This window comes from Diospyros lotus, chromosome 2, assembly GCF_014633365.1.
Source record: "Diospyros lotus cultivar Yz01 chromosome 2, ASM1463336v1, whole genome shotgun sequence".
Taxonomy (NCBI): Eukaryota; Viridiplantae; Streptophyta; class Magnoliopsida; order Ericales; family Ebenaceae; genus Diospyros; species Diospyros lotus.
The window spans coordinates 44,654,829-44,679,427 of NC_068339.1; the positions used below are offsets into that span (position 1 = coordinate 44,654,829).

The window sequence follows — 24,599 nt, forward strand, 5'->3', positions numbered from 1 at the left end:
CTAAATAATTAAAATAATATATATTAATAAAACAAAATAAACTTTTAAAAGCGTTTATTTTTTGTAATATTGAATAGATATATATGACTAAGTTGAAATCTCTGCTCTTTTTTATACTGACATATAATAATAATAATTTAACTTTAAGGTTATTTTTGTACTTTTGGAGTTTTGTCAATAGAGTTAAGTTAAAATAACAAATATTCTATAGCGGTGAGTGGTAGCAGCAGGGCTTAACTGACATATATAATAATTTTACGGAAGCTTCCGCAATTTTCCTTTGTTATTATTTTTATATTTTATTTCAATCAATTTGACTTTCACCCCCTAATGTTTGGACCCACCAGTTGGATGCCTACCATATACTTTATGTCATGCACTTTCAATGTAAAGACAACCAACTTTTCATATTTCTAAAAGTTTTTTTAATTAAATTTGACAAAATTTGCTTCAACAAATTAATTTAAAAAATCATCCCTACCAACTTTCAAGAATCAATAATTTATTTTACTAAAAATATATAAATAAAAAAAATTAAACTATATATAGACAATGTTAGAATATACCCTCAACGCGACACCAGTGACCAAAAAAAGTTAACATACACTACAATTCTTTTAATTGAAGGAAACAAAGAAAGATTAAAATAAAATATCCTCGAGATATAGCTCGGTTGATAAAGAAAAGACAAATAATATGTCAGTGTTATTTTAGTAAGTCATGAATTTGAGTTCTGGATTTCTCCATACATTCTCGTAATTTACTTCTTTCAACAAAATCAAGAATATAAAAGTTGGGGCTTAGAGGACATCCCAATAAAGATTAAAAAGTAGTTCTTTCCATGACCTGCCCCTTCCAAAGAAATAAATGAAACCCAATGGGGAGTTGCTTTTGGTGGAAATTAGGTGGGAGAGTGGTAGTAGTAGTAGTAGTAGTAGTAGTAGAGTTTGTTATGTTATGAATGAATCTTTTGACATTGCTGAAAGCAACATCTAAATGGTTGTTGGAGCAACAGCTTGATCCCATTTTCTGCTGCCAAAATCATAGTAAAATGCCCAGTAATGCCATTACTACTACTAATATCAACAACTATCAAAATACCCACTTAACCAAAATGTTATTTAGATACATAATTTTAATATTTTAGGTCACATTTCGCATTAACGATGAGTAACTAATCTCATGTTCAAATAACATTTTTGATGCACGAAAATAAAGGCTACCCATCTATTACTTGTGATTTAGTTGGCACAAACATGAGAAAATAATAAAGATAATATGTAAGTTGAAATTGAAAACTACCCATCTACACACTTTACTGATATTTGAGTAACACTCGTATATTAATTAATTTGTAATATTACGTTATATCAATATAAATTTACAAAACATTATTACATAACATCGTTTAAATTTATAGTTGAAATAAAAATATATTTTTCAAAATCGAGATAGAAAAAAATCTCTAATTATTCTTTATCTATCAGGTGGGCAATCTTTTATTAATTTTGTATTATTATTTAATAAGTCATGTGAGGCTACAGAGGAGAAGGTTCAACAGATCTGATTGTATCCCATTTAGTCATTTACTTGTGCCCCAAACACTCCATTATCTGAAATAATAATACTATATAATAATTATTTTTAAAAATAATATACATCCATCCACCTCCAATCCAACCATTCATACAACATTATTATTATTTTTTTTTTAATGTGACATATCTGATATCCAACAACTCATCATCTAAATTATCTCAACGCCAACTAAATAATTTGACTTTCATCTCTCATAACAAATTTATTGTTTAAGAGATTGGGTAGACTGTTCATGCCAGTAATGAAGAGGAACCTTCTGATGCACAAAACATCGAATCGGTGTTGTTTCGGTGTTTTTGAAATATTTTTTATTTTAAAATATTAAGAAATATACAAAAAAAGAAACGTTTTTGAGTCGTTTTCATAATTTTAAAAATATTTTAGAATCGTTTAAAAAAATATTAAAAATGATTTTCTATTCCATAACCATGTTAAAGATGAAAATAATTTCGTTTTTACTGTCTCGACGGCCATATTAGAAACAAAAATAATTTGTGTATATATTTATTTGAATGAATGATATAATTTACGTTTATATTTAATTAAGTAATTATTTTTATATTAAGAATTATATTTATAAATGTCCCTTATATTTTTTTTATTTACGTATTTTCTCACTTTTTCATTTTTACTTTTTTTTTTGGAAAATATTGTTTTCCTGCCTATCATATTGGTTTCCTGTCTCTTTTTTCTTAATAAATACTGTTATATATTATATATCTTGATGGGAATCTATGTTCATATATTCAGTAATTATATTTTATTTTATATTTTTATTCTTGTATTTTTATATTTTTATTGTGATTATCTAAACTTTTTGTTATTTCAATTACATCCATAAATATGTATTTTTTAATCAATTTAACTTCTTATACTTTGACATTTTTTTTGTGTCAATTTGAACTTTTTATTATAATTTTAACGATACATTTATATTTGTATTTTTGAGTCAATTTAATTCTTATACTATGATGTGTAAAAAAAAAAAAATAAAGTGAGGTGAGTCAATTTAATCTTTTTTTTTACACGTTAAAATATAAGTGTTAAATTAACTTAAAATAATAAAAAAATTGAATTACCATACAAAAAATATATCAAAATATATTAATTAATTTAACTTAAAAATACAGGTGTATATGGGTGTAATCGAAATAACGAAAAGTTTAGTTGATCACACAATAGAAACGTAAAACTATTGGGATAAAAAATATTTATTTTTTCATCCAAATTAGGTTAATAATGATAGGTAATGATGTGAAGGGTAAGAGATGTAAATTTATTAAAAAATAAAAAAATTGGGGAGGTGGGTGTTGGCAATGACTGGATGGGCAATTGCTTCGTTTGATTTTAGTTTGGCATTAATGTTTGTGACTTTAATTAAAGGACACTTTAACCAACCAAAGGCAATTGCATGCACAAGCATGTTGTGGGTTGCTGCTGCTGCTTTGGCCTTTGCTTTTGCTTTTGCTGTCTCTTCTCTTGCTCCTGCCGTCAAGTAACCCTTCATTTCTGAAAGTGAAAGGCTTCCCATTTCATTTCACTTATTGTTGTTAAATGCAGATGTATCCCCCCCCACATCACTCATCATTCCACCATTATTTACAGATAATTTAATAAGCCCTTGTGTGCAAGTTTCAAATTTTATTTTAAAATTCAATTAGGGTTCTTGAATGATTTTTCTTTTGATCTTTATGTTCAGATTTATGATGGATTCGAACCCAAATTCAAATCTTTTCAATAATTATATATCTAAATAATAATAAATAATAGAATTGAAGTGACTTTATCTTGGCCATTCAAACTTTAAAGTTATTTTTGCCATCAATATTTCCTTTTTATTAGGATATAATTAAGGGTGAAAAACATTTCAGTTAAACTAAAATAACCAAATTAAATCGATCGAAATTGTCAAGTTAATTCGGTTCAAACTGTAGATTTGTTCAATTTTTAAATTTATCAATTTTAATTATTTTGGTTCGATTTAGTCTCATCTATATTGAAAAAAAATCAAAATAAGCAAATCAATCGAAATGCCAAAAACAATGTTATTTTTACACTTTATTACTTCAATTTTTTTATTTTTTCAATATTTTTTGATCCGTTTGGTTTTTTTTAATTTTTTTTATTTATTCAATTAGAAAATCTATTCGATCAATTCAGTTTAATTTTTGACACATATCTGATTTATTTAGTTTAAACAATTCGGTCGATTTCTCACCCCTAAGCATAATATGAATGAAAGTTTTGGTGACAAGTTAATATTTTAACAATTTTTAAAAATTATGAGATAAACTTATAAAATTAAACCATTTTAATAATAACTCCTAAAATAGGGCGAGTGCTTGAATTTTTTCTCGAATCATTTGCCTCTTACAAAGTGTTTATCAACGGTGACTCAAATAGTGACAAACATGTCAAGACAAATATGAAATTATGAATTTAATTTTTTATTACATTTAAAGTGGGATATTTATATTTGTTTTATGTAACAAATAAAAACTAATATTTTACATATTTTACATTAATTAACTTGTATTTAATATTGTGGCGGTGATATTTGGTGGCATTTATATATATATATATATATATTAGTTATGTACATATAAATAAAAAATAAAATATTTTTAATAAAAATTTATTCGATGACTATATTATAATTTTTATATTTTTTTAAGATAATATTTAGACAAAGATCAAAGTTAGCAAAGTGGTAAAACTAAATGCTTTATCTTTGCAAAGTCACGAGATTAAATCTTTGTAATTAATTTTTTAAAATAAAAAATATAAAAAGTAATCTAAAAATTCACTTTATCGACATTTTTACTATTTTTACTTATTTATAATAGGATGGACCATATAATAATAATAATAATAATCATCATTGATAATTTTGGTTCGAAGCTGTCTTTGTCTATGAAATTTTAGACCACCAAAAATCCAAGCAACTAAGGATAACGTCAAGCACGCTCTTAGCTAAATGCAACATCCAATATTGACTGAAAATTGACCTTAATTATGGGTAAAAATTACACTTACACATTATTAGGTAATGGGTGGGTAAAAGTTTAGTTTATTCGAATTAACAAGATTAAATTGACTAAACTTATCAATTCCATTCAGTTAATTTTTCTTATAATTTCGGTTATCAATTTTTAGCTCGAGTTTTTGGTTAGAATAATTGAATTGACTGAATTTTAGAACAATATTGTTTTGATGTTTATAAAATGACATCATTTTTATTTTTATAAAACGACTTTATTTTATTTAATTTTATGTATTTTTATCGATTATTTTTTTCAGTTTAATCGGTTTGATTTATATGTATGAGTTCATTTTTTTTAATTATCAGTTAGTTTGATTTTTCGAATTAATTGATCTATTCGATTGAATTTTACTCTTCGATTCGATTTAATCGATTAGTGGATTTTGATTAATTCTACCTGCTTCTACACTTCTAATTCGTGCTATGCATTTGTACATAAAAAAAAAAAATTGAAGGTTTATTGGGTGCATTCGATAGGTATTGTATAGTTCTTACGTCTTTTTAGGCAATAATATAAATAAAATAATATTTAGTGTGTTTATAAACTAGCTATAATTCGAAATTATAAGTTTAAATCTTGTTAATAATTTTTTTTTAAAACATAAGTTACATTACATAAAATAGCATTTTAGAAAAATTAGAAAAAGTCAGCCTAGAGGTAAAAATTAGAAAAAGTCAGCCTAGAGGTAACCCCAACTTGTGGGTTTGCTTAATAATATAATAGAAGATTATTAGTTATTGTCTAATTACTTATTAATGGATGAATTGTATGCCAACTCTGTGATTTAGGGTTTAGGATTTCAATTATTTATATATATATTTAATCATTTATTCACAAATAAATTCTTATATTGTGACGTGAAAACCGATCTTATCACCTTTTATTATGGTGATTTTTGCATCGAGACCAAAGGTCTCATATTTGAGTAGAGTGGCTAACCATTGTCTAATTAATGGCTTATTATATGATGCAAAAGTAGAAGGATTAAAAAATTAACAATGCTATTCAAATGAATTTTAACATGGAATTTTAAAAATATATTACATTATTAATACTAGGAATGAGTATTTAGTTATTTTGATTATTAAATCGATCGAATTATTCAAATTGAATAGACCGAACATTTTAAAAAATTCAAACTAAAGTGATCGAATAGATGCTCAAATAAAAAATGTATTCAAAAATAACATCAAAATTAATGCCTATAGAGGCATGTCATTCATTTATGGGTAACATTTTTAAAAAATAAAAATTTTGATGTTTTTTCCTTTTTTGATTTAAATTAATTATTCATAAATTTTATTTTGTAGTTATGTGATTTGGAACGAGAGACTTTACTAGTCATATTTTATTAAGTGATTTTGATATTTAATTAATTAAAATGTATTTTATATTTATCAAGAGTGTTTAATTGATCTGAATTGAATTACTCGACCTTAAAATATACCAGATTGAGACTAAGATTCATAAGAATCTTGGATCCAATACCCAATCGATTAGAGCGGGACTAAATCGGTTTCGTCTAGCTTGGGCAAAGCTGGTCCTAAATAATTTTTTTTTGTTTTTAATATAAAATTTTTAAAAATATAAATATATATATATCACTTATAAATAATAATATTTTTAAATCAATTTTCAATCATAGACATGGCCGTTTGTTGCAATTTAATTAAAGAAATTATAGTTTCTAAAACTTAGAATAAGTTGTGAACTTGTTTGTTATAATTTTTCAGAAGTTGTAGTTAAACACTTGTGGTGTTTGATACCATAAGTTGTAAAATAATTTTTTTTTGTATAATTGTCTATAATACCCTTAATAGTTATAGAATGACAATTTAAAAATTAATTAGTTTATATGTATAAGTTTCAAGTGTTATAAAAAAATTAATTAGTTTATAGAGAGAAAGGGAGATGGCAAGAGAAAAGAAAAGATCTGAAAATGGAGATAGCAGTGGAAAAGAGAGACCCTTGATTGTATGAACAGAAGATTAATTATTTGTTAAAAATAGGGGTAAAATTGTCACAAAAATGTAACTGTTTAATCAGAAGTTGTAGAAATTGGGGTACCCTAGTTTTGAAAAAGCCAGCTTCTATCTGTTCTAAAAATTAGTAAAAACTATAAGTTATAATTTTACGAGCTAAAATAAACACTACATACTCACTTTTTTAAAACTAGAAACTAAAAATTACAACTTTTAAGTTGCAACAAACAGGCCCATGGTCCTGGACAAGACCAGATTAAAGTAAAAATGGAGACCGAGAACTTAATTAAATTTCGATCAATTTGAAGCAGAATTTAAAAACTTAATAATAATCATAAAAAAATAATATTAAATATAAATAAAGAATATGCATACTAAAAATAACGTAACGTATGCATTATTTTATTGAATTTATAATGTAATTTATTTCCTTGATTATTGGAATTTGTATTTAACTAAAAATAAATAAAAGATAGTGCGCCACCGCCACGTATGGAGTGGATCTTTCCGTACGGGTCAAATTAGGTGGCGGGTCTCAAATCAATGTTGATTAGTTAATTAAATGGGTTAATTTTAAGGCACAGTATTGGGGGGTGTCCGGATCCACCCTAATCTTTGGTTAGTGAATCGGAATCTGTTCCATTTGGCGCTCAACCTAACCCGTGACATAACACATTCGTCCTACTTCCCTATTTTAAACATAGGATGACAACACCCTCCCCATGATTATCGTAATCATCGAGAAAAAAATATTCTTAATTTTTTAATTTTGTTGGACTTTATCTTGTCTAAAATTTTTAGTAACTATTCTCTACCCCGAATTTGTACCAAACTTATTCGACATGTAACGGCGAGGCTCGATCCTTTATATATCATTTGACAATTAAGTCAAAGTAAGAGTTGAGAAGCAAACCTAGTCATATATTATACATAAGAGTCTATACATTTTGTAAGGTAACTCAAGTTTGGAGGTGAGATATTTGGAGCGGGTTTTAAGATTCTTGAGCTCATATCTCGTAGATTTTAGGAGAATTTTTTGAACCTGACGTGAATAGGGTCGAATTTTTTTCAAATTATCTTAGATCTTTCAAGATTTGGATCTGAATTTTCATCATAGTATTGACACACGTCATCCCTTCAGTAACTTAATATAAAGACACGTGGCAAGTTTAGACTGATTCATTTGAAAGGACATTCAATAAGTTTTTAGTGTCATATCATAACTGATTTAAGATATTAAATATATATATAATATTTTATTCAGAGTATATAATGCATTCGTTGCTCTAATTTTTAATTCTCTAAATAAATAATGGTCCCATTTTAACTTCGTGGTCACAACCCCTCGAAGAGGTTTGGGGATTGTTAGGAGTTTTGGTAACTAAAGTCTTCACGCGGTGAAAAGGAAAAAAATAAAAATAATATAAAAATTATAAAAATATTTATTTTTTTGTTGTTCATGTTTAAAAAAAATAAAATAAAGAATTTAAAAATGAAAACCCTAAAGATAAAAGGCGCAATTGTTGGTGTGGGCGGTGAAACGCAAAAACAGGCGGGGCCAGTAAAGGCGGAACAGCTGTTTGTTGGGATCGTCTGGTGTGGAGAATCTTTGTGCAACAAATGCATTGAAAAACGCCTTGTAAATGGCTTTTTGTCAGCCACATCCAAACAAGCCCTAGTGTCCAGTTTTTTTCTTTATTTTATTGAGAATTCAAGTATAATTTTTAGAAAAATACTATACTCTTTTATAATAATTTTATTTTAAATTAATAATAAATTTATTTATTATCATGAACTGTTATTATTTTTGTGTTGGTTTGTGAACGGTGAAATTTAATAATATATTATATTTAGAAAGTTTACGGGAAATTTAAAATATTTGGGTAAATGTAATTGTTGTCATATGTTGACTATTTCAGTCTTTTTAATTAAAGCTAATGGTTTTATTTAATTTTAAAATTTAATTTTTACCAAATTAAAATTAGTGGGTGGTGAATAAAATCTTTGTGCAACAAATGGATTAAAAACGGCTTTGTCTGCCACATCCAAACACGGCCTTAGATCTCAGTTTTTACCGGGGCAGCAGATTGTGAATTCAAAAATTGAAATTAGTGGGGGCGAGCGAGGGATTAAAGTATCAAGCTTTGAAGGTTTAATGAACAGTGCAACACCGCGTTTGGATAGGCAGGGCCAAATGCTGCGGCCCCACCTCTCGCTTTCATTTTTGGACCGGCCATTGGTTAGCGCTTAAAAGCGGCTATAAAGGTCCAGTCTTTGACGCTCTCCAATCAACCCATTAATCACACTTTCACACTTCTGTTTATTATAGCCTGACACTGCCGGAAAGGGAAAGAAAATAAGAGAGGGGGGAAAAAAAAACAAGGAAAATACAGCTGTTTTCTTCTCACTGTGGATACTCATTTCTCCAAGTATCGAATAAAGTGCGGAAGGGAAGGAAGGGGAATAAGAGCTGAGGAAGCCCATGCCTTTGGGGAAGACAATGGGTTCGGGCCCTGTAATGTGGAAGCTTTTGGCCACGGCGGTTTTCTGTTCATGGCTTTCTTGTTGCACAGCCTCTGTTTCGTATGACAGCAAGGCCATAGTCATCAATGGCCAGAGGAGGATCCTCATTTCTGGATCCATTCACTACCCACGAAGCACCCCTGAGGTAGAGTTTTTCTTTGTCAATCTCTCTCTCTCTCTGATTTTCCCACCTTGTTTTCCTGCTCATTTTCTCAGTGGTTTTGCAAATGGGCTTCTTTCTTTTCTGCAGATGTGGCCAGATCTTATCCAGAAGGCCAAGGAGGGAGGTCTAGATGTGATTCAGACTTATGTTTTCTGGAATGGGCATGAACCCCAACCTGGAAAAGTAACAATCCAACTTCTTTTTCCTACTTCAATTTTTTTTTTTTTTTTCACATAATACCTCCCGAACCACGTATACCAGATAAGTATACGGAAATCTGTGTATAAACTCCCTTCGGAGAGGTTTGAAACTTGGCGGTGGAGGAGGGCACTGTAGTCCCTTACCTTACTTATCTTTCGATTTTTCAAATGCTAATTCATGTGCATGTGGATTGACAACAAGTCTGTCTTTGTTTATGTTTGTAGTATTATTTTGGGGGGAGGTATGATCTGGTCAAATTTATCAAGCTGGTGAAACAAGCAGGTCTCTATGTTCATCTCAGGATTGGCCCCTATGCTTGTGCTGAATGGAACTTTGGGTAACACTACAAGTTCATCATTTGCATACCGAAAAATAAAAATAAAAATAAAAATAAAAAAATAATAATAATCCAGAAAATGTTTTGATTCCTAAGCACCCATCCTTTTCATTGAATTCAGGGGTTTTCCTGTATGGCTCAAGTACGTCCCAGGCATCAGTTTCAGAACCAATAACGGGCCTTTCAAGGTCAGCCAACGGTGACTCACCATTTTCAACAACATCCTTTTTCTATTGACGTGATTTAGTTGTGAATAATCTCTTTGATTTCGATGTCATCATTGTCGCTGTGAAGGCTGCAATGCAAAAATTTTCAAAGAAGATAGTGGATATGATGAAAGCTGAAGGGTTATATGAGTCTCAGGGTGGTCCAATAATCTTGTCCCAGGTAGTCAAAACTTTATTTTTATTAATTCCACTACTATAGTGACTCAAATCTTTTGTTTTATGGGTTTTTAAGCCGAGGTAACAAGCCAATTGATCAAAAAGTATCTTCTTCGTAAATACATGTGACAGATTGAGAATGAATATGGACCCCTGGAGTCTGAGCTTGGTGCTGCTGGCCGAGCATATGCCAGATGGGCAGCTCAAATGGCGGTGGGGCTCGGCACTGGAGTCCCGTGGGTCATGTGCAAGCAAGACGATGCCCCCGACCCTGTTGTAAGTACCTCTGCCTCAATCAATTTTCTTCCTTTTTCTTGGCATGTCTTGATAGCTATTTGTTAATGATGCTTTTCGTGCTCCATGTTCACACTTAATGGGCTTCCTGTAAAACCGTGTTGTCCCCCGTCTGATCATGGATTACATGAATTTTTATTTCAACCGGCACATGGGTTGGCCTTGTGCTTCCCCACACCTAGCTTTTATGTTCTGTCTTTTTTTGTTTGTAGTGATATACTGATGAGCATATTGCCTTGTTGAATTGCATTTAAATCTGTTTCTTCTTTCTACTTCCATATTTCGGTGTATTTATTAAAGATATTTTCCTTATCTTTCCTAGAAGTCTTTGAAGTATCAAACAATTAATAATTTCCATAACCTGATCTCTCGTGGAGTCAGTTCATTCATTTAACTTCTAATTTATCTAAACCGGTGTCGTCTTAGTTAACCCTATTCAAGTCAAACACTGCTTCTTCTAAATAGTTTATTTCCGTAGTTTACATTTCTTAATTATATTTTGATACAGTTTTGCTCGTCACGTGCAGATTAACACTTGCAATGGTTTTTATTGCGACTACTTCTCCCCGAATAAAGCCTACAAACCCAAGATGTGGACTGAAGCATGGACTGGATGGTGATTACACAGTTGTTATCTGCGTTACCTTTCCAACTACCCAGTGCAAAAGGGAGTAGCAATTTGTATCTGGCTACTTATTTTGTTTGAATATTTACAGGTTCACGGAGTTTGGAGGCCCGGTTCCTTACCGACCTGCTGAAGATTTGGCATTTTCAGTTGCAAGGTTTATACAGAAGGGGGGATCTTTCATTAACTACTATATGGTATGCGAGTTCTTTGCTATATTTCCTGAGTGAATCTTATTCTTATATCAGTTAATCGAACTTTCTTGTTTACTTTTCTTTGTGTTTCCAGTATCACGGAGGAACAAATTTTGGCAGGACTTCCGGCGGTCCTTTTATTGCCACCAGCTATGATTATGATGCTCCTTTGGACGAATACGGTATGCCTACAGGACCATCATTTTAGTGTGCCACACCTTGATGATTTCCCTACTACTTAAATATGAACCAACAGAAGGTGGGAGTGAAATTCAATTTAGCTTTCCTACAAAAGAGGAACTTAATTTCCAGCCTGTCACCATACACAGACCTACACGTCAATATTTGCCATGTCTTTTTGTGGAACGCTAATGGGCAACTGGTAGTTTAGTTGCTCTCTTGTTTATAGTTTTTTCAAGTGATAGTTGCATCCTCCATGTTTCCAACACGGTCATGGTCTTAAGTGTTTATCATAATTGATCAGAAGCTGAATCCCATCATTTGATGGGTGACGGATGCCTTGAACTTGTATGCAAAATGGCCCTCTTTGTTGTTTCCTCGGCCATTTTAGTTATAAAAAATGTTATTTCCCGATGTATGAAGATGGGGATATCCCAAAAAAGTCCTACTTACCGTATTTATGTTCTTATTTTCCTGTAACCATGTGAATAGGGGGAGGGTGGAGCGCGGACGCTTTCATTTTCAGGATGTTCCATTATTCCCTCATAACAAAATCAAAATAAGTTTTCAAGGTTAAATTTTCTTCATAAACTTACAAATTTTTTCTCCCTTTTGTCTTAGGACTACTAAGAGAACCTAAATGGGGACATTTGAAAGACTTGCATAGAGCTATAAAGCTGTGTGAGCCGGCTTTATTATCTGGAGACCCCAATGTGATTCACCTTGGGAACTACCAAGAGGTCAGATAATATCTGTTATCTAAATACTAATTATCCAATCTTGGTATTAGTTGTCCTATCCCATACTGATCTTGATGTAAATTGGCTCCTTTCTTTCACTGTTCTTGCAGGCGCATGTATTCAAATCTAAATCTGGAACTTGTGCTGCATTCCTTGCAAACTACAACTCCAGATCCTTCGCAAAGGTGGCGTTTGAGAATATGCATTACAACCTGCCTCCTTGGTCCATCAGCATTCTTCCTGACTGCAAGCACACTGTTTATAACACGGCACGGGTGAGACAGGAAATCTTAATTAATATAGCATTTCTCACGTTTTTTTAGGTTGTATGCTTGTCATGATTGATCATTTCTGTTTCCCTTTGAAATATTTTATTTAAATTTCTATATACAGGTGGGTGCTCAAAGTGCGGTGATGAAGATGACTCCTGTTGTTTATGGTACCGGGTTCTCTTGGCAATCATTCAATGAAGAACCGGCGGCCTCTTATGATGACAATTCCTTTACAATGGTCGGGCTGTTGGAGCAGATAAATACCACGAGGGATGCCACTGATTATCTGTGGTATATGACAGAGTGAGTTTGCAGTCTATTAAATACTGACTTTTATCTTTACCTTTACATAGACATTACACTTAAGTCAATTTCAATATTATGATTTTTACTGCTGATTAATCTCTCATCTGTGTTATTTATATTTTTTCCTTGAATTCCCAGTATCAAGATTGGTCATAATGAACAATTTTTGAGGAGCGGGAAGTATCCTGTTCTTACCGTCTTCTCTGCTGGCCATGCTTTACACGTGTTTGTTAATGGCCAATTATCAGGTGAGCCAATAACGTTTGATATTAATGATGCATTAGCTGCAAATCATGGATAAATCAATAATCGTGTTATTTTTTAGGCTGATTATTGTCATAGTATTCTGTCTTCAAAACATTCTTCGTACTTGAAGAAAATGAAGTTGGAAATATACTAATCGTCATTATTCGCTATTCCAGAGTTTTAGCTGTCTTAGAACTTCGGACGCTATTGTCAGAAAGCAGGTTTTGTTTAAGTCTGTTAGCTATCACAGCGGATTGTGATCATGAAAATATGTTCAAGAATATGAATCACACCCATCTAGAAAATGATTTTTCTTCCTTGATCTTGCTACTTGCGGAAAAGGGATCACTTTTTCTAACAGTCTAAGGGGTTCATGAATTTCCTTCTAATATTTTCTGTCCTACTGTTGGCAGGAACTGCCTATGGAAGTTTAGAGAACCCAAAGTTGACATATAGTGAAGGGGTGAATCTGAGAGCTGGTGTAAACAAAATTGCACTGCTAAGCATTGCTGTTGGTCTCCCGGTTAGCTCTCTCTCTCTCTCTGTGACACACACACATGGGTACTGGCACAAACTGTTTGGCAAACGTGTTTCGCTGCAGCTGATTTTTCTGTGCTTCTTTGCTGCCTTGTTATGAGACCAGAATGTTGGCCCACATTTTGAGACATGGAATGCCGGTGTTCTTGGCCCAGTTTCACTAAGCGGTCTCAATGAGGGAAGACGGGACCTATCGTGGCAAAAATGGTCCTACAAGGTTTGTTTTCTAGTGCAACATTTTCGTTTGTGTGCGTGCACGAGCTCTACATCCTGGTAGTTATTTGACGTTATGCACGTGATCAGATTGGTCTAAAAGGAGAAGCATTGAATCTTGATTCAATCAGTGGAAGCTCCTCTGTTGAATGGGTTGAAGGTTCTTTAATGGCACAAAAGCAGCCACTGACATGGTACAAGGTGAGATAAGTATATTCTTGCAGTGAACACAAAAACGGTTTTCCTTCTATATTTCTATCTAAGCAGAAGGTCGTTAAAGAAAAAATCATTTGTGGGATGCATCAGAAACGAACATTTTCCATGCAACAATCCTTTGAGAACAACAGCATGCATTCTGATATGCACATGAAAGAAAAATGCTCTTACTTGTACAACTAAAGCTATAAACATTATTTTCTTGTGCTGCTTCCAGACTACTTTCAATGCTCCTGCTGGAGATGAACCTTTGGCTTTGGACATGAATAGCATGGGTAAAGGTCAAGTATGGATCAATGGGCAAAGCGTTGGGCGCTATTGGCCAGCGTACAAAGCATCCGGTGCTTGTGGTGCCTGTAATTATGCTGGTTATTTCAATGAGAAGAAATGCCTGAGTAATTGTGGGGAGGCTTCCCAAAGATGGTGAGTTGAACCCACATAAACTGCAATGTTGTTGCTGTCTCAAATTATTTGAATTAACTTACCAGTGGCCGATCATCTCAGGTATCATGTTCCTCGTTCCTGGCTGCGTCCAAGAGGAAACTTGTTGGTTGCGTTTGAAGAATTGGGTGGAAACCCATATGGCATATCGTTGGTGAAGAGAGAAGTAGCAAGTGTATGTTCTGATATTTTTGAGTGGCAGCCCACTCTAGTAAATTGGCAGCTCCAAGCCTCCGGTAAAGTTAACAAGCCCCTGAGACCGAAAGCACACCTGCAGTGTGCCCCTGGTCAGAAGATCTCCTCGATTAAATTTGCAAGCTTTGGAACACCCGAAGGGGTTTGTGGAAGCTTCCGAGAGGGGGCCTGCCATGCCCACCATTCTTATGATGTCTTCCAAAAGGTAATTGATCTCACAGCTTGCTCTAGCCATCCCACTTGCTTCGATGATGCCATTCAGTCTCTCATACTGTGGTTTCTTGATTTTGTTTTTTGGTTAAGGCCTTCATTAAGTTAACCAAATTAGGCAGCTTTGTAAGATAATAGTTACTCTGTAACACTTTCAACTTCCTGCATCTCTGAGCCTTCCAAAAAGGACCAGTTCTTGCTGTTACTTATCGATAAATCCTGTTATTGCAGTACTGCATTGGGCAGCAATCATGCTCGGTACCTGTAGTGCCCGAGGCATTTGGAGGAGATCCATGTCCAAATGTGATGAAGAAGCTTTCTGCCGAAGTCATCTGCAGCTGATGCAGAGCACAGTAAGAAGCATACAAGAAGATCCAAGCACCTTACAAATTCATTAGTAACTTGTTTCTTTCGAGTACCTTCATTGATCGAAGATCACGCGACCATTAGTCAATGCTTTGCCAGGGTGAAGTTGTAGAAATATACGACACACCATTCGGTTCAAAGCCCGTTTAAACTCTTTAAGATCATTGTTGTTGTATATAGAGGTCTGTCAGAAGCCAGCCTCCTGCTGCAGCAGCAGCCCGATAAGGGGTCAGAGCAGCCTGCAGGATCGCAAACACGTTGAGACGCGACAATTGTATGTGTCCATGTGCATTGGGTTCTTAGTACCTTAGTTTCTACAGCATCTAAGCTCTTGTTGGCTTTCATTGCTTTAAGAATTTTTGTTCTCCAGCTCTAAATCTAAATGTATCTCTTGCTGTCTATGTTAAATGAGCAATTGTCTCATTGCTCTCTACTTGTAAGAAGGCTTTTCCAATATCTCTTATAATACCAAGATTGTGAACTATTATTGCAAGAAATTGCACTTTTGTTACTGCCAATCTTACACTAGGCTTCCCACTTTGTTAAGTCAGTCAAGCAAAGTGTGCAGTCTTACTCTTATTTTGAAAAAGGGTTTGATTTTATATCTGAAATCTGTGATTTTTTTGTCACAAAAGAATAATCTTAGTTTTCATTGGTATTGGTAGAGTTTGAAAACAAGTCTCTTTTACATTTTATTGACATTATTATTAATGGATATATACTTATTTAACAAATGAGATCATTTGAGTGAAAAAACCAACACACAATTATTGTAATTTTTCTAAAATTAATGTATATTAATTAATTGCCTAAAGATTTTAGTCAAACGGTCAAAAGAAGCTTTACCTTTTGCTTTAGAACAATCTTAAATTTGAGAACAGGAGAGGACACCACTTTTCTTATATGTTTTTTGGTTGCATGAATATAATAATTAAAATTTATTTATTTTGAAGAAATCTTAGCAAAAAATCGATAGAACTTGACAAGAGAATAAGGTTTGTCGGAGAGAAGTTAGCATAGTTATGAGAGGGCTTAATCTGTTGTCTGGGAGAACCAAAAATTGATCGAGAGAAATGGTCGGTCAAAAGTAGCTATGCAAGGCCAAAGTAAGTTAAAAGACGCTTAAAGATTTCTCTAATACAGATTCTTTAATACTTAAGTCAAAAAAAGTCATTGCATAGAAAGAATGCAAATGGAATTGTAGAAGAAACTTATCCGAGTGTGAGGAATGTCAAAGATCGAAAAAGGGATTCAGAAGTCAAAAGCTTGAAGGGGTGTTTATTCCATTCAATTGTGATTAGGACATGTGATACGCACATATAAGGGACTAATTGTACTTTGGATGACCGTTCTTGGTGCTTGTGCATTCGATTACGTCAAGAGATATGAATTACAAGTAGAGCCTTTGGCCCTTACACAAGTAGAGGATCGAACTTGTAATCCACTGGATTGACATCGACATATTACTCACCTGATCATCGACATAGGGCGAGAACTAATTGCTCTTCCAATCACATGTAGTTATCCCAAAGTTAAGTTTAGAATAGAGCTTATGGGAACCCTCAAGAAATTGTCCCAAAGGAAAAAATGTCAATGTTCTAGGTAAGTCACGTTGTGTAAAACAATGTGGGGCAAAAATTATTCGAGAGAAGGGTTTCTCTTATTCTTCCTTGGAGAATGATTTGACTAGGTGACTTCTATGCACGCAAGATGTTTCTTTGAAAAAATTATTTATAACATTTTTTGGGAGAACTAATTCTCTTATGAATGATACATTTTTTAGGAATATTTCTCTAAAAAAATATGTTACAATATTACTTGATCATAACATTTTGTTAATAAAATATTTTTATATATTTTGTTTAAAAATAAAAAAATAATAATTATAACAATAAAATTTCAACCCGTCGTCTTTAAATGTTAATTAATTTATTCCATTTTAGTATCTTATTTTATTTTTTATTTTTATTATTAAGACAGATATGTCTCCTAATTATAAAACAAAGCCGAAAGCCGTAACCTGCTAATGCCGCGTTTGGATGGCGACGAGGCCTTTCACTTCCTCCCTCTCCTCCTCTTATCCCCAAATCAACCATCATCGCCTACAATGGCCTCTCCTCTCCTCTTGCTCACCCTCACTCTCTCTCTCCTCTCGCTCTCTCTCCTCCTGTTCTCTCTCCACCGCCGTCTCCGTAAACCCGACGCCCACGATTCCAACGATCCCAATTCCACCCTGACCCACTCGCTTCTCCTCGAGATCTTGCCCTCCAATTTGAACGCCGACCGCGCCGATTCCGGCGGCGAGGACCGTGCCAAGAGGAAGAAGAAGAGGAGGCCGAAGAGGAAGAAGCCGAGAGTGGGAGATGGCGGCGAGAAGGAAGGGTTGGGGTTGAAGGAGAAGCAGGAGCTGGTGTGCTTGTATCCTTTCACGTCGTCGTCCAGCGCCACGCAGAGGAAGATCAAGCAGCAGTATGATCAGCTCGTCAAGTCGCACGAGTCCAATGGCCTGACGCTGGCTCAGGTTTCTACTTTTGCGATTCTATTTGTTTCTGGTTCTATATGGTTGGTTAGGCTATCCAGTGTTTGGTAATCAGATAAAACAAAACAAAACCCTATTATTCATAGAACGTTACTGATTGACTATATATATAATTGGCATTGATGTGTTTGTTTCTGACTTTCTGTTCTGACTTGCTATTATTTTTTCAAAAATGAAGTTGGAGATAATACATAATCTAAGCATAGTTCTTGGCTTAGTTGTTTTTTCTTCTGTGAGCATTATATGAGTCTGCAGAGTGGTTCTTCTTTAATATTAAGCTAGGAATGTTTGTCAAATTAGTTTCGTTTGCAGGATGAAGAAACCTAACCCCAACTGTAGAATGTATACTTCTTCCTGATGCTCCGTGTTCTGTAGTAATTCTCCAGGCCATACTTGTTCATGTGTATGGTAGTTGTTTTTCGAGAACAAGAGATTGCCGCAGAGTAGGATGAGTGAGTTCTAATCACCTTCATCAGATTTATGCTATATATGTTGTTAGATATAGCTGGCAAGACATTATCCATCTGGAGATTATGGGTGGTGACGACTTTTTTTAAGGAAAAGGAGCTTTTTTTTAAACCTTTTTTTTACTTGTACCCAAAAAATCTAATATAATCACCATATTGGGCAAATTTCATAAAAGAGAGTGAAAGAATGAAAACGAATTAAGTTATAGGATTAGGAGCCTGCTTGATCAGAGGCTCAGTCTTGACTCTAATTGAGATTGAGGATAAGACTAAGCTTGTCACTGGAAGCTAAACTGACTTCAATATCAGTTAACACTTCGTTCAGCAAATTTTCAATAGTCTGATATGACATGTAGATACTGTAACATTGCTGGAGAATGCATCACATTTTGGATATTGGGCATGGATCAATCAATCTACTTTGAAATTGAAAGTTAGAAACTCAGCCAGCCATGAATTAGTTAAAATGTGAATCTCAAAACCTAAACAAACTAACAGTTATGGCCAACTGAAACCATCATAAACTTTACATTATGGTTAGACAGACCATTACAGCACCTTGAAGATTCGCCTTTGCAAAATTGAGAATAGTAGATCATTGGCTTTTATTCTCACCTCTTCATTTTCATATGATTTGGTAACCTATGCTACAATACTCAAATTGAATCACCTTGTGTCCATGATTTGCCCGAATAAGATATACCTATGACTTTGTACCAATTGTTAATTTGGTTTTTATCTAAAATGTAATAACTTAAGTAGGCATTAGTGAATGATTTATGTCACTTAGTACCAATTGTTGGTTTTTGTCTAGTGATGTAAATATGTTCAGTAGATGTTAGGTTTGGAGAAATAGTAAAATTGGCAGTCATGTAATAAACCTGGGGATTTCTAGTGGTTTCTATATTTGTTCTAACTTCATTGCGCATGGAGCTTCAAGTCCCTCACAAAGTAATCAAATGTAAAGTTGAGTTGAAGAACTATTCTTGGCCTGTTCCAGTTTTTTAGTGCTGTGGATTGTAGACAAAAAATGAAACAAAGATGGTGGCCTGTAATGTTCTTTTGTGTGCTTATTTAGAACCTCATTGTCATAAACAGTGCTGTGGGCATGTACATCTACATGTTTAACACTGGACTTGAATTTGGGCTACTTAGCATGGCCTTGGACCCTACCAAGCGACCAAATGACCAGCACTTAGCAACTACACCCTCTGGTAGTGCTAAGTCATCCCAACCCTCGTGCACGCCTATTTGAGGAGCTTGAGTATAGGAGGCACAGCACAAAGCTAGAGTGAAGCTATCTAGGAGCCTTGTATAGAACTCTCAACTTGTTTCAGGGTACAACGACAAAATTAGGCTCTCCCTGTACATAGATCCCCCACCTCACAATTGATGGTTGAGATTGACTCTAATCTACATCTAGGATTAACCTCTAACATTCCTCATAAATATACGTACCAACTATTCAAGATATTATAAAAGAACATTCTAGAACCTAGGAGGTAGTAGAACACTCTAGAACCACTAGAACCTTCCACGATAAATGTAGAACACTCTTCAAGGAACTAGAAAATTCTAGAAGCTTCCAGGAAACCTCCAGACCTTCACTTCTTGCTGCTCCATGCATCATAATCAGCAGGGTATGACTGATTATAAAAGTAGCCTGGCTGACATGATCCACATTTATGGAATGCTAGATTTGTGTGTGCCCCCTAAATATGTGTGGTGGAAAAGAAATACATCCAAATGGTTGGAAATTTAATTATCTACACTTCCTAAGTTGATATTTTCTAATAGACCTTGCAACTGTAACCCCAATATGCAGGTCTCTAATAGACCTTGCAACGTTTGAGTATTACTTGAAATAGTTAACCATCTTACTTGCTTTATCTGACATTTTCCATATTTTCTTTTCAAGCCTATCAACTTGATTGATTACCTTATTAGTTGCCTTTCTTTTCTTCTTTCTTTTTTTTTCCCAACTTCCTCGACACATTATAGATCATGTGCAGTTGGCAGCTTGCTCATAGGTTTCCAATTTTGCATTAATGTGGAGTTTGCATCACCTATAATCAATAACCCTCTGCTTTCAATAAATTTATAATTAGCTGTTTGATCACTAGCATGTAGCACATGCAATGTTTGCCTCAGTTGCCATTCTCTAAATGTTTTTAAACACTAATTAAACCTGGTAAATGTGCAGAACTGTGTTATATTCATTCTTGTCTGGTGAGATGGGAATAAAAAATTCCTTGACATGAACTGTCATCAGAATCCTTGCAGCCTGTCTTTCCTCACTTATTACGTCTGTAAATTGCATTATCTGGAGATGCCCCTGGAGACTGATCTCTCTCTATGGATATCAAAATGATCTCGTTTTTAATTTTATTAGAGATAGTTCACTGTACCCTAATGCATTTGTCTTCTGGGAATGGATTAAGGGTTGTTAATTGCATGAGCTTTTTTGAACGAGAATTGAGGGTTTACGATAAATCTTTTCTGCTTTGCAAACTGCAGGTTGGAGAATTTGTTAATTGCTTGATTGAGGCAAGAAATGAGCTGCAGCACAAGTATGTCGAACAACCTCTTCCAAATGATTTTTTTTTGGTCTTCCTTTGCATGAACTTCTTGGGTCTCTTAAAGATTCCATTTAATGCTTCTTGTGTCTGCTAAAATCTTTTCAACTTGTGCTCCAAGTGATGCATGCAACTTTCCAGTTTGCCAAAACTATGGTTGTTTTCTGTAGAATTACAAATCATGAGAGTGAGATTCCTCAAAGATTAAGCACCTTTGCTAACAAGTATTAGTGACCAGTGTAATTTTCTACCCAAATTGATTCCAAAAATTGGTTTGTCCTCCCACCCCAACTGTATACACAATGTATGTTTCTCATTTTACCGTGACCCAACCTTTTTTTATGGGTACCTGTGTAGCTCCTAAGTTTCTAACTAAACGATATTTTCTCTGTTCTTTTCTTCTATCCATTCTCTATAATTTTATCAGCTCCTAAGTTACTAACTAATCGATATTTTCTCTCTCTTCTTTTCTTCCATCCATTCTCTATAATTTTATTTTTCCAATTAGGTCTGATGTCATCCAGCGGAAGTTCACCATAACCAAGGCCCTACTACTTAAGGCAGACAGATCTTCATTTGACCGCCTCCGTCAACAGGTTGGCATTGTGCTAGCTTGTAGAACTTTGATCTGTTGGTCTTAGGTTTTGTCTTTTGATGTTAATTTGTTTTCTGGTTTGTACAGATATACAAGCTAGAATTAGAACAAAAGAGGTTAGAAGAGGACGCGTTTGTATATAACTGGCTCCAGCAACAGCTTAAGCTCTCACCAGCATATAAGAAGGTAATATTGTTACTAATTGCATTTGAAACATTTAATTGAAGTTTATAAAAGAAAAGGAAAGAAAAAACAAGATAAGGGTCTTTAATCATAGGTTCAATTGGTCTGACCTTCGATCTGCTTTTCTTATTTGCATTTAGGGACTACCCAGAATGTAAGTTGATGTGCAAATCACCGACAATTCACCATGTATAGTGTTCTTTTGTGACCCTGTTTCATGAAATTCCTTGCACATTCAGCATGCCAGTCATAGATTCATAGTGGCTGGCTGTAATGCTGGGAAGCCCAACTGTCATTTTGTTAAAATTGAGGTAGCTGGAAGAAAAAGATGCATGATATAATAGGAAGACTGGCACATGTCACATGTCTAGTTCTCAGAAAATATAAACATATGGAGTCCCTCGTGCAGAATGGTCTGTCTTGCTGTTATTTCTGGCGTTATCATTTTGATGGGAGAGGAGAGACTGCAAAGATAAATAAATAACAGAAACAAATAAAATACGAATGCATATCTTATCACTAGCTTCCATTTTCTATTTTTAGACTTTGCTTAAAAAAAATGCTGTATTAATCTGATCCTCATCCCTACTGCAATATTGAAGATGCTCGAAATCAGTGTGAGCATGGAGTTGAAAGCCAAATCCCGTGAGCTCTCAGAAAGTGCAGATGCTGATCAGTTTAAAGATGATATCTCATTTGAAGAACTATTAGCACGAGAAAAGAAGGATTCTTTCTGGTTAGTCTCTTCCTCCACTGAATCTCATTGTCTTTATCGCCCTTTTTGGCATCTTTTGGCACATTGTCGACAATTATCTGCCCCTCGTGCAGGCAGAAAAACAGGAAACCCAGGCCATGCTCGGGTTGATGACAGTATTTCTTGCTAACCTTCACTTCACTAAACCACTGACAGCTGAATGTACATCCAGTCCTCGGCTTCCACAGGTTCCTTATAAAAAACGTCATTTTGTTTTCCTTTATGGGGTTTCCCGCCAGCGCGGCCGGCGGCCGGCCGGGTCGAATCCTCTAGTCTCCGAACCAAAAATATTGTATACTGTGGCCAGTGGCCTTCGCTAATAGCTGGATAATTTTTGCTCAGCATTCTCAGTGCAGTTGAACTTTGTTAATATGATCGCATTCTCATCTCCTCCTGCGTCTTATTCACATTTTATAATATAGTCATTATTGACATCAAAATGAAATTCGAGTTTTTATCGACTCATTAACATCAAAATGAAATGGTACTAGGAATGGGCATTTTTGTCTTTTTATATAGTCACACAAGTTTCCTAACCCTAATTTATGGGATGGGAGGTCAGTGTAATTAATTCTCTATACATATAGAGTTTTATGTAGTAAACTTTAGAGTATCATGTGATGTGTTGAGTGTAATTTACTTGGCAAAAAATAATCAAAACTAGGTTGGAGTGTGACGACCTAATCTCCGCATCAACTTTGACTTTGTCTCAAGTTTATAGTTTATATATTTGACCTTATATAATGAGATTAAGCCATTGTATCTTATTCTAATTTGAATTCAGATTTGGAGTAGACAAGGCTTTCATTATATAACCACAATTTTGAATACTATTATACAACTCTTTAACCTTTTAATTAGAAAATTTTGAGTCAATAATGATTGTTTTATTTTTTAGTAAATAAATTTATTATTTGGATTTAGATTGTATTTTTTGTATGAAATTATGTCAACTACTATTATTGTAAGTGACAAATAGGGAAAAATTCTAAAATAATTAGAATTATATTTTTATAATTTTATGGAAATCTAGTCTGAAAAGATATATGAAGTTTTATATAAGAATAATTCCATACAAATAAAAATTCTAGAAAAAGTTCCCATACAAAAGGATGTCCCAGTAATATTAATACATTAAATAGGGAAAACCCTAAAAATTGGTAATAATTATAAGATTTCATATTATGAGAATACCTTGTAAACCTATTAAATTTTTATTTATAGTTGTTCTCAGGTCTGCACCTAAAACTTTTTGTTATTTGAACCATTTGTAAGGACATCCCTTGCAATTTTACAAATGTTCTTCAAAATTTTTGTTATTTTACTTTTTTACGTAAGTCCCCCACTAGGTTAAAAAGGCAAACACTGAGTCTCTATAATTGTGATTATTTCACAAATACCCCACTTTGAGGTTATTTAAATTTTTCATAAATCAAATGTACCATAAAAAACAGCTTATTTGGGCTATTAGCTTACAAAAAGAGGGTTTGTGCCAGAAAAAAATAATAATAATAAATCCCAAAATCTCTTTACAATTTACCAAAATAAAAAAATTCTAAATATGGTTTAGCTCTAAATAAGAAGATTAACATGGTAAAATTTATATAATCAAACCCTAACCCGCCACCTAGTGAAATTAAAACTTGATGTGATATATTTATAAAAATGCCTTCCAAATTAATTTTACTAGAGAAAACTCGCAAATTAATCAATAAAATATCATGAACCATTGATTGATGAAATATCATAGAAAAAAAAAGAAGAATCATCATGCATAATTCATCAAAATCTCTTTTTTATTTCTCAATTGGGTGATATTGGGATCACATAGATGATCCATCACATGCACTCAAAAAATTAGAATACCAAGAGATCATAAGTTTGAACCTATCTCCATACGAGATTACATAATCACCTATGTCTATCCAAGGAGCCGACCTTCCAAACTTCAACTCGCAACAAACCTATCCGTTCCCCTAAAACTGTGGAGCAGACAAACCATGAGTTTTATAGAGAGTAAGATAGGTCCAAATCGAATACTGTCTGTGATCAAGAACCCCCCGAGTTTCCCATGTCGTGGAAAAAGAAATTACAATTCACATCCAAACCTGGCTGAATCAGAATTGCTCAAGTCGCAACTAAGGCCCAAGAATCACCTAAAGGTGTGAGTGACCCGGCATGAGTTCAGGCTGTGCAATGGGGTGGACCGGAACAAGAC

General features: G+C 33.7%; 2 protein-coding genes across 2 annotated transcripts; both read left to right on the plus strand.

Moving 5' to 3' along the window:
- The first annotated feature begins 8,917 nt into the window (after positions 1-8,917).
- On the plus strand, positions 8,918-15,562 carry LOC127795064 (beta-galactosidase-like). Its single transcript, XM_052326507.1, has 19 exons — positions 8,918-9,293; positions 9,399-9,494; positions 9,737-9,849; positions 9,971-10,037; positions 10,144-10,236; positions 10,365-10,508; positions 11,054-11,142; positions 11,243-11,348; positions 11,440-11,527; positions 12,147-12,265; positions 12,376-12,540; positions 12,659-12,840; positions 12,982-13,091; positions 13,503-13,612; positions 13,733-13,843; positions 13,930-14,040; positions 14,273-14,478; positions 14,560-14,896; positions 15,133-15,562. Exons 1-19 carry the CDS (start codon positions 9,108-9,110, stop codon positions 15,241-15,243), a joined length of 2,544 nt encoding a protein of 847 aa, XP_052182467.1. The 5' UTR covers positions 8,918-9,107; the 3' UTR covers positions 15,244-15,562.
- Positions 15,563-17,278: 1,716 nt separating this feature from the next.
- On the plus strand, positions 17,279-22,770 carry LOC127795067 (uncharacterized). The gene is made up of 6 exons (XM_052326510.1): positions 17,279-17,788; positions 20,791-20,843; positions 21,358-21,445; positions 21,532-21,630; positions 22,230-22,363; positions 22,456-22,770. The coding sequence occupies exons 1-6, from the start codon at positions 17,294-17,296 to the stop codon at positions 22,490-22,492; spliced, it is 906 nt and encodes a 301-aa protein (XP_052182470.1). The 5' UTR covers positions 17,279-17,293; the 3' UTR covers positions 22,493-22,770.
- The last annotated feature ends 1,829 nt before the right edge of the window (positions 22,771-24,599 follow it).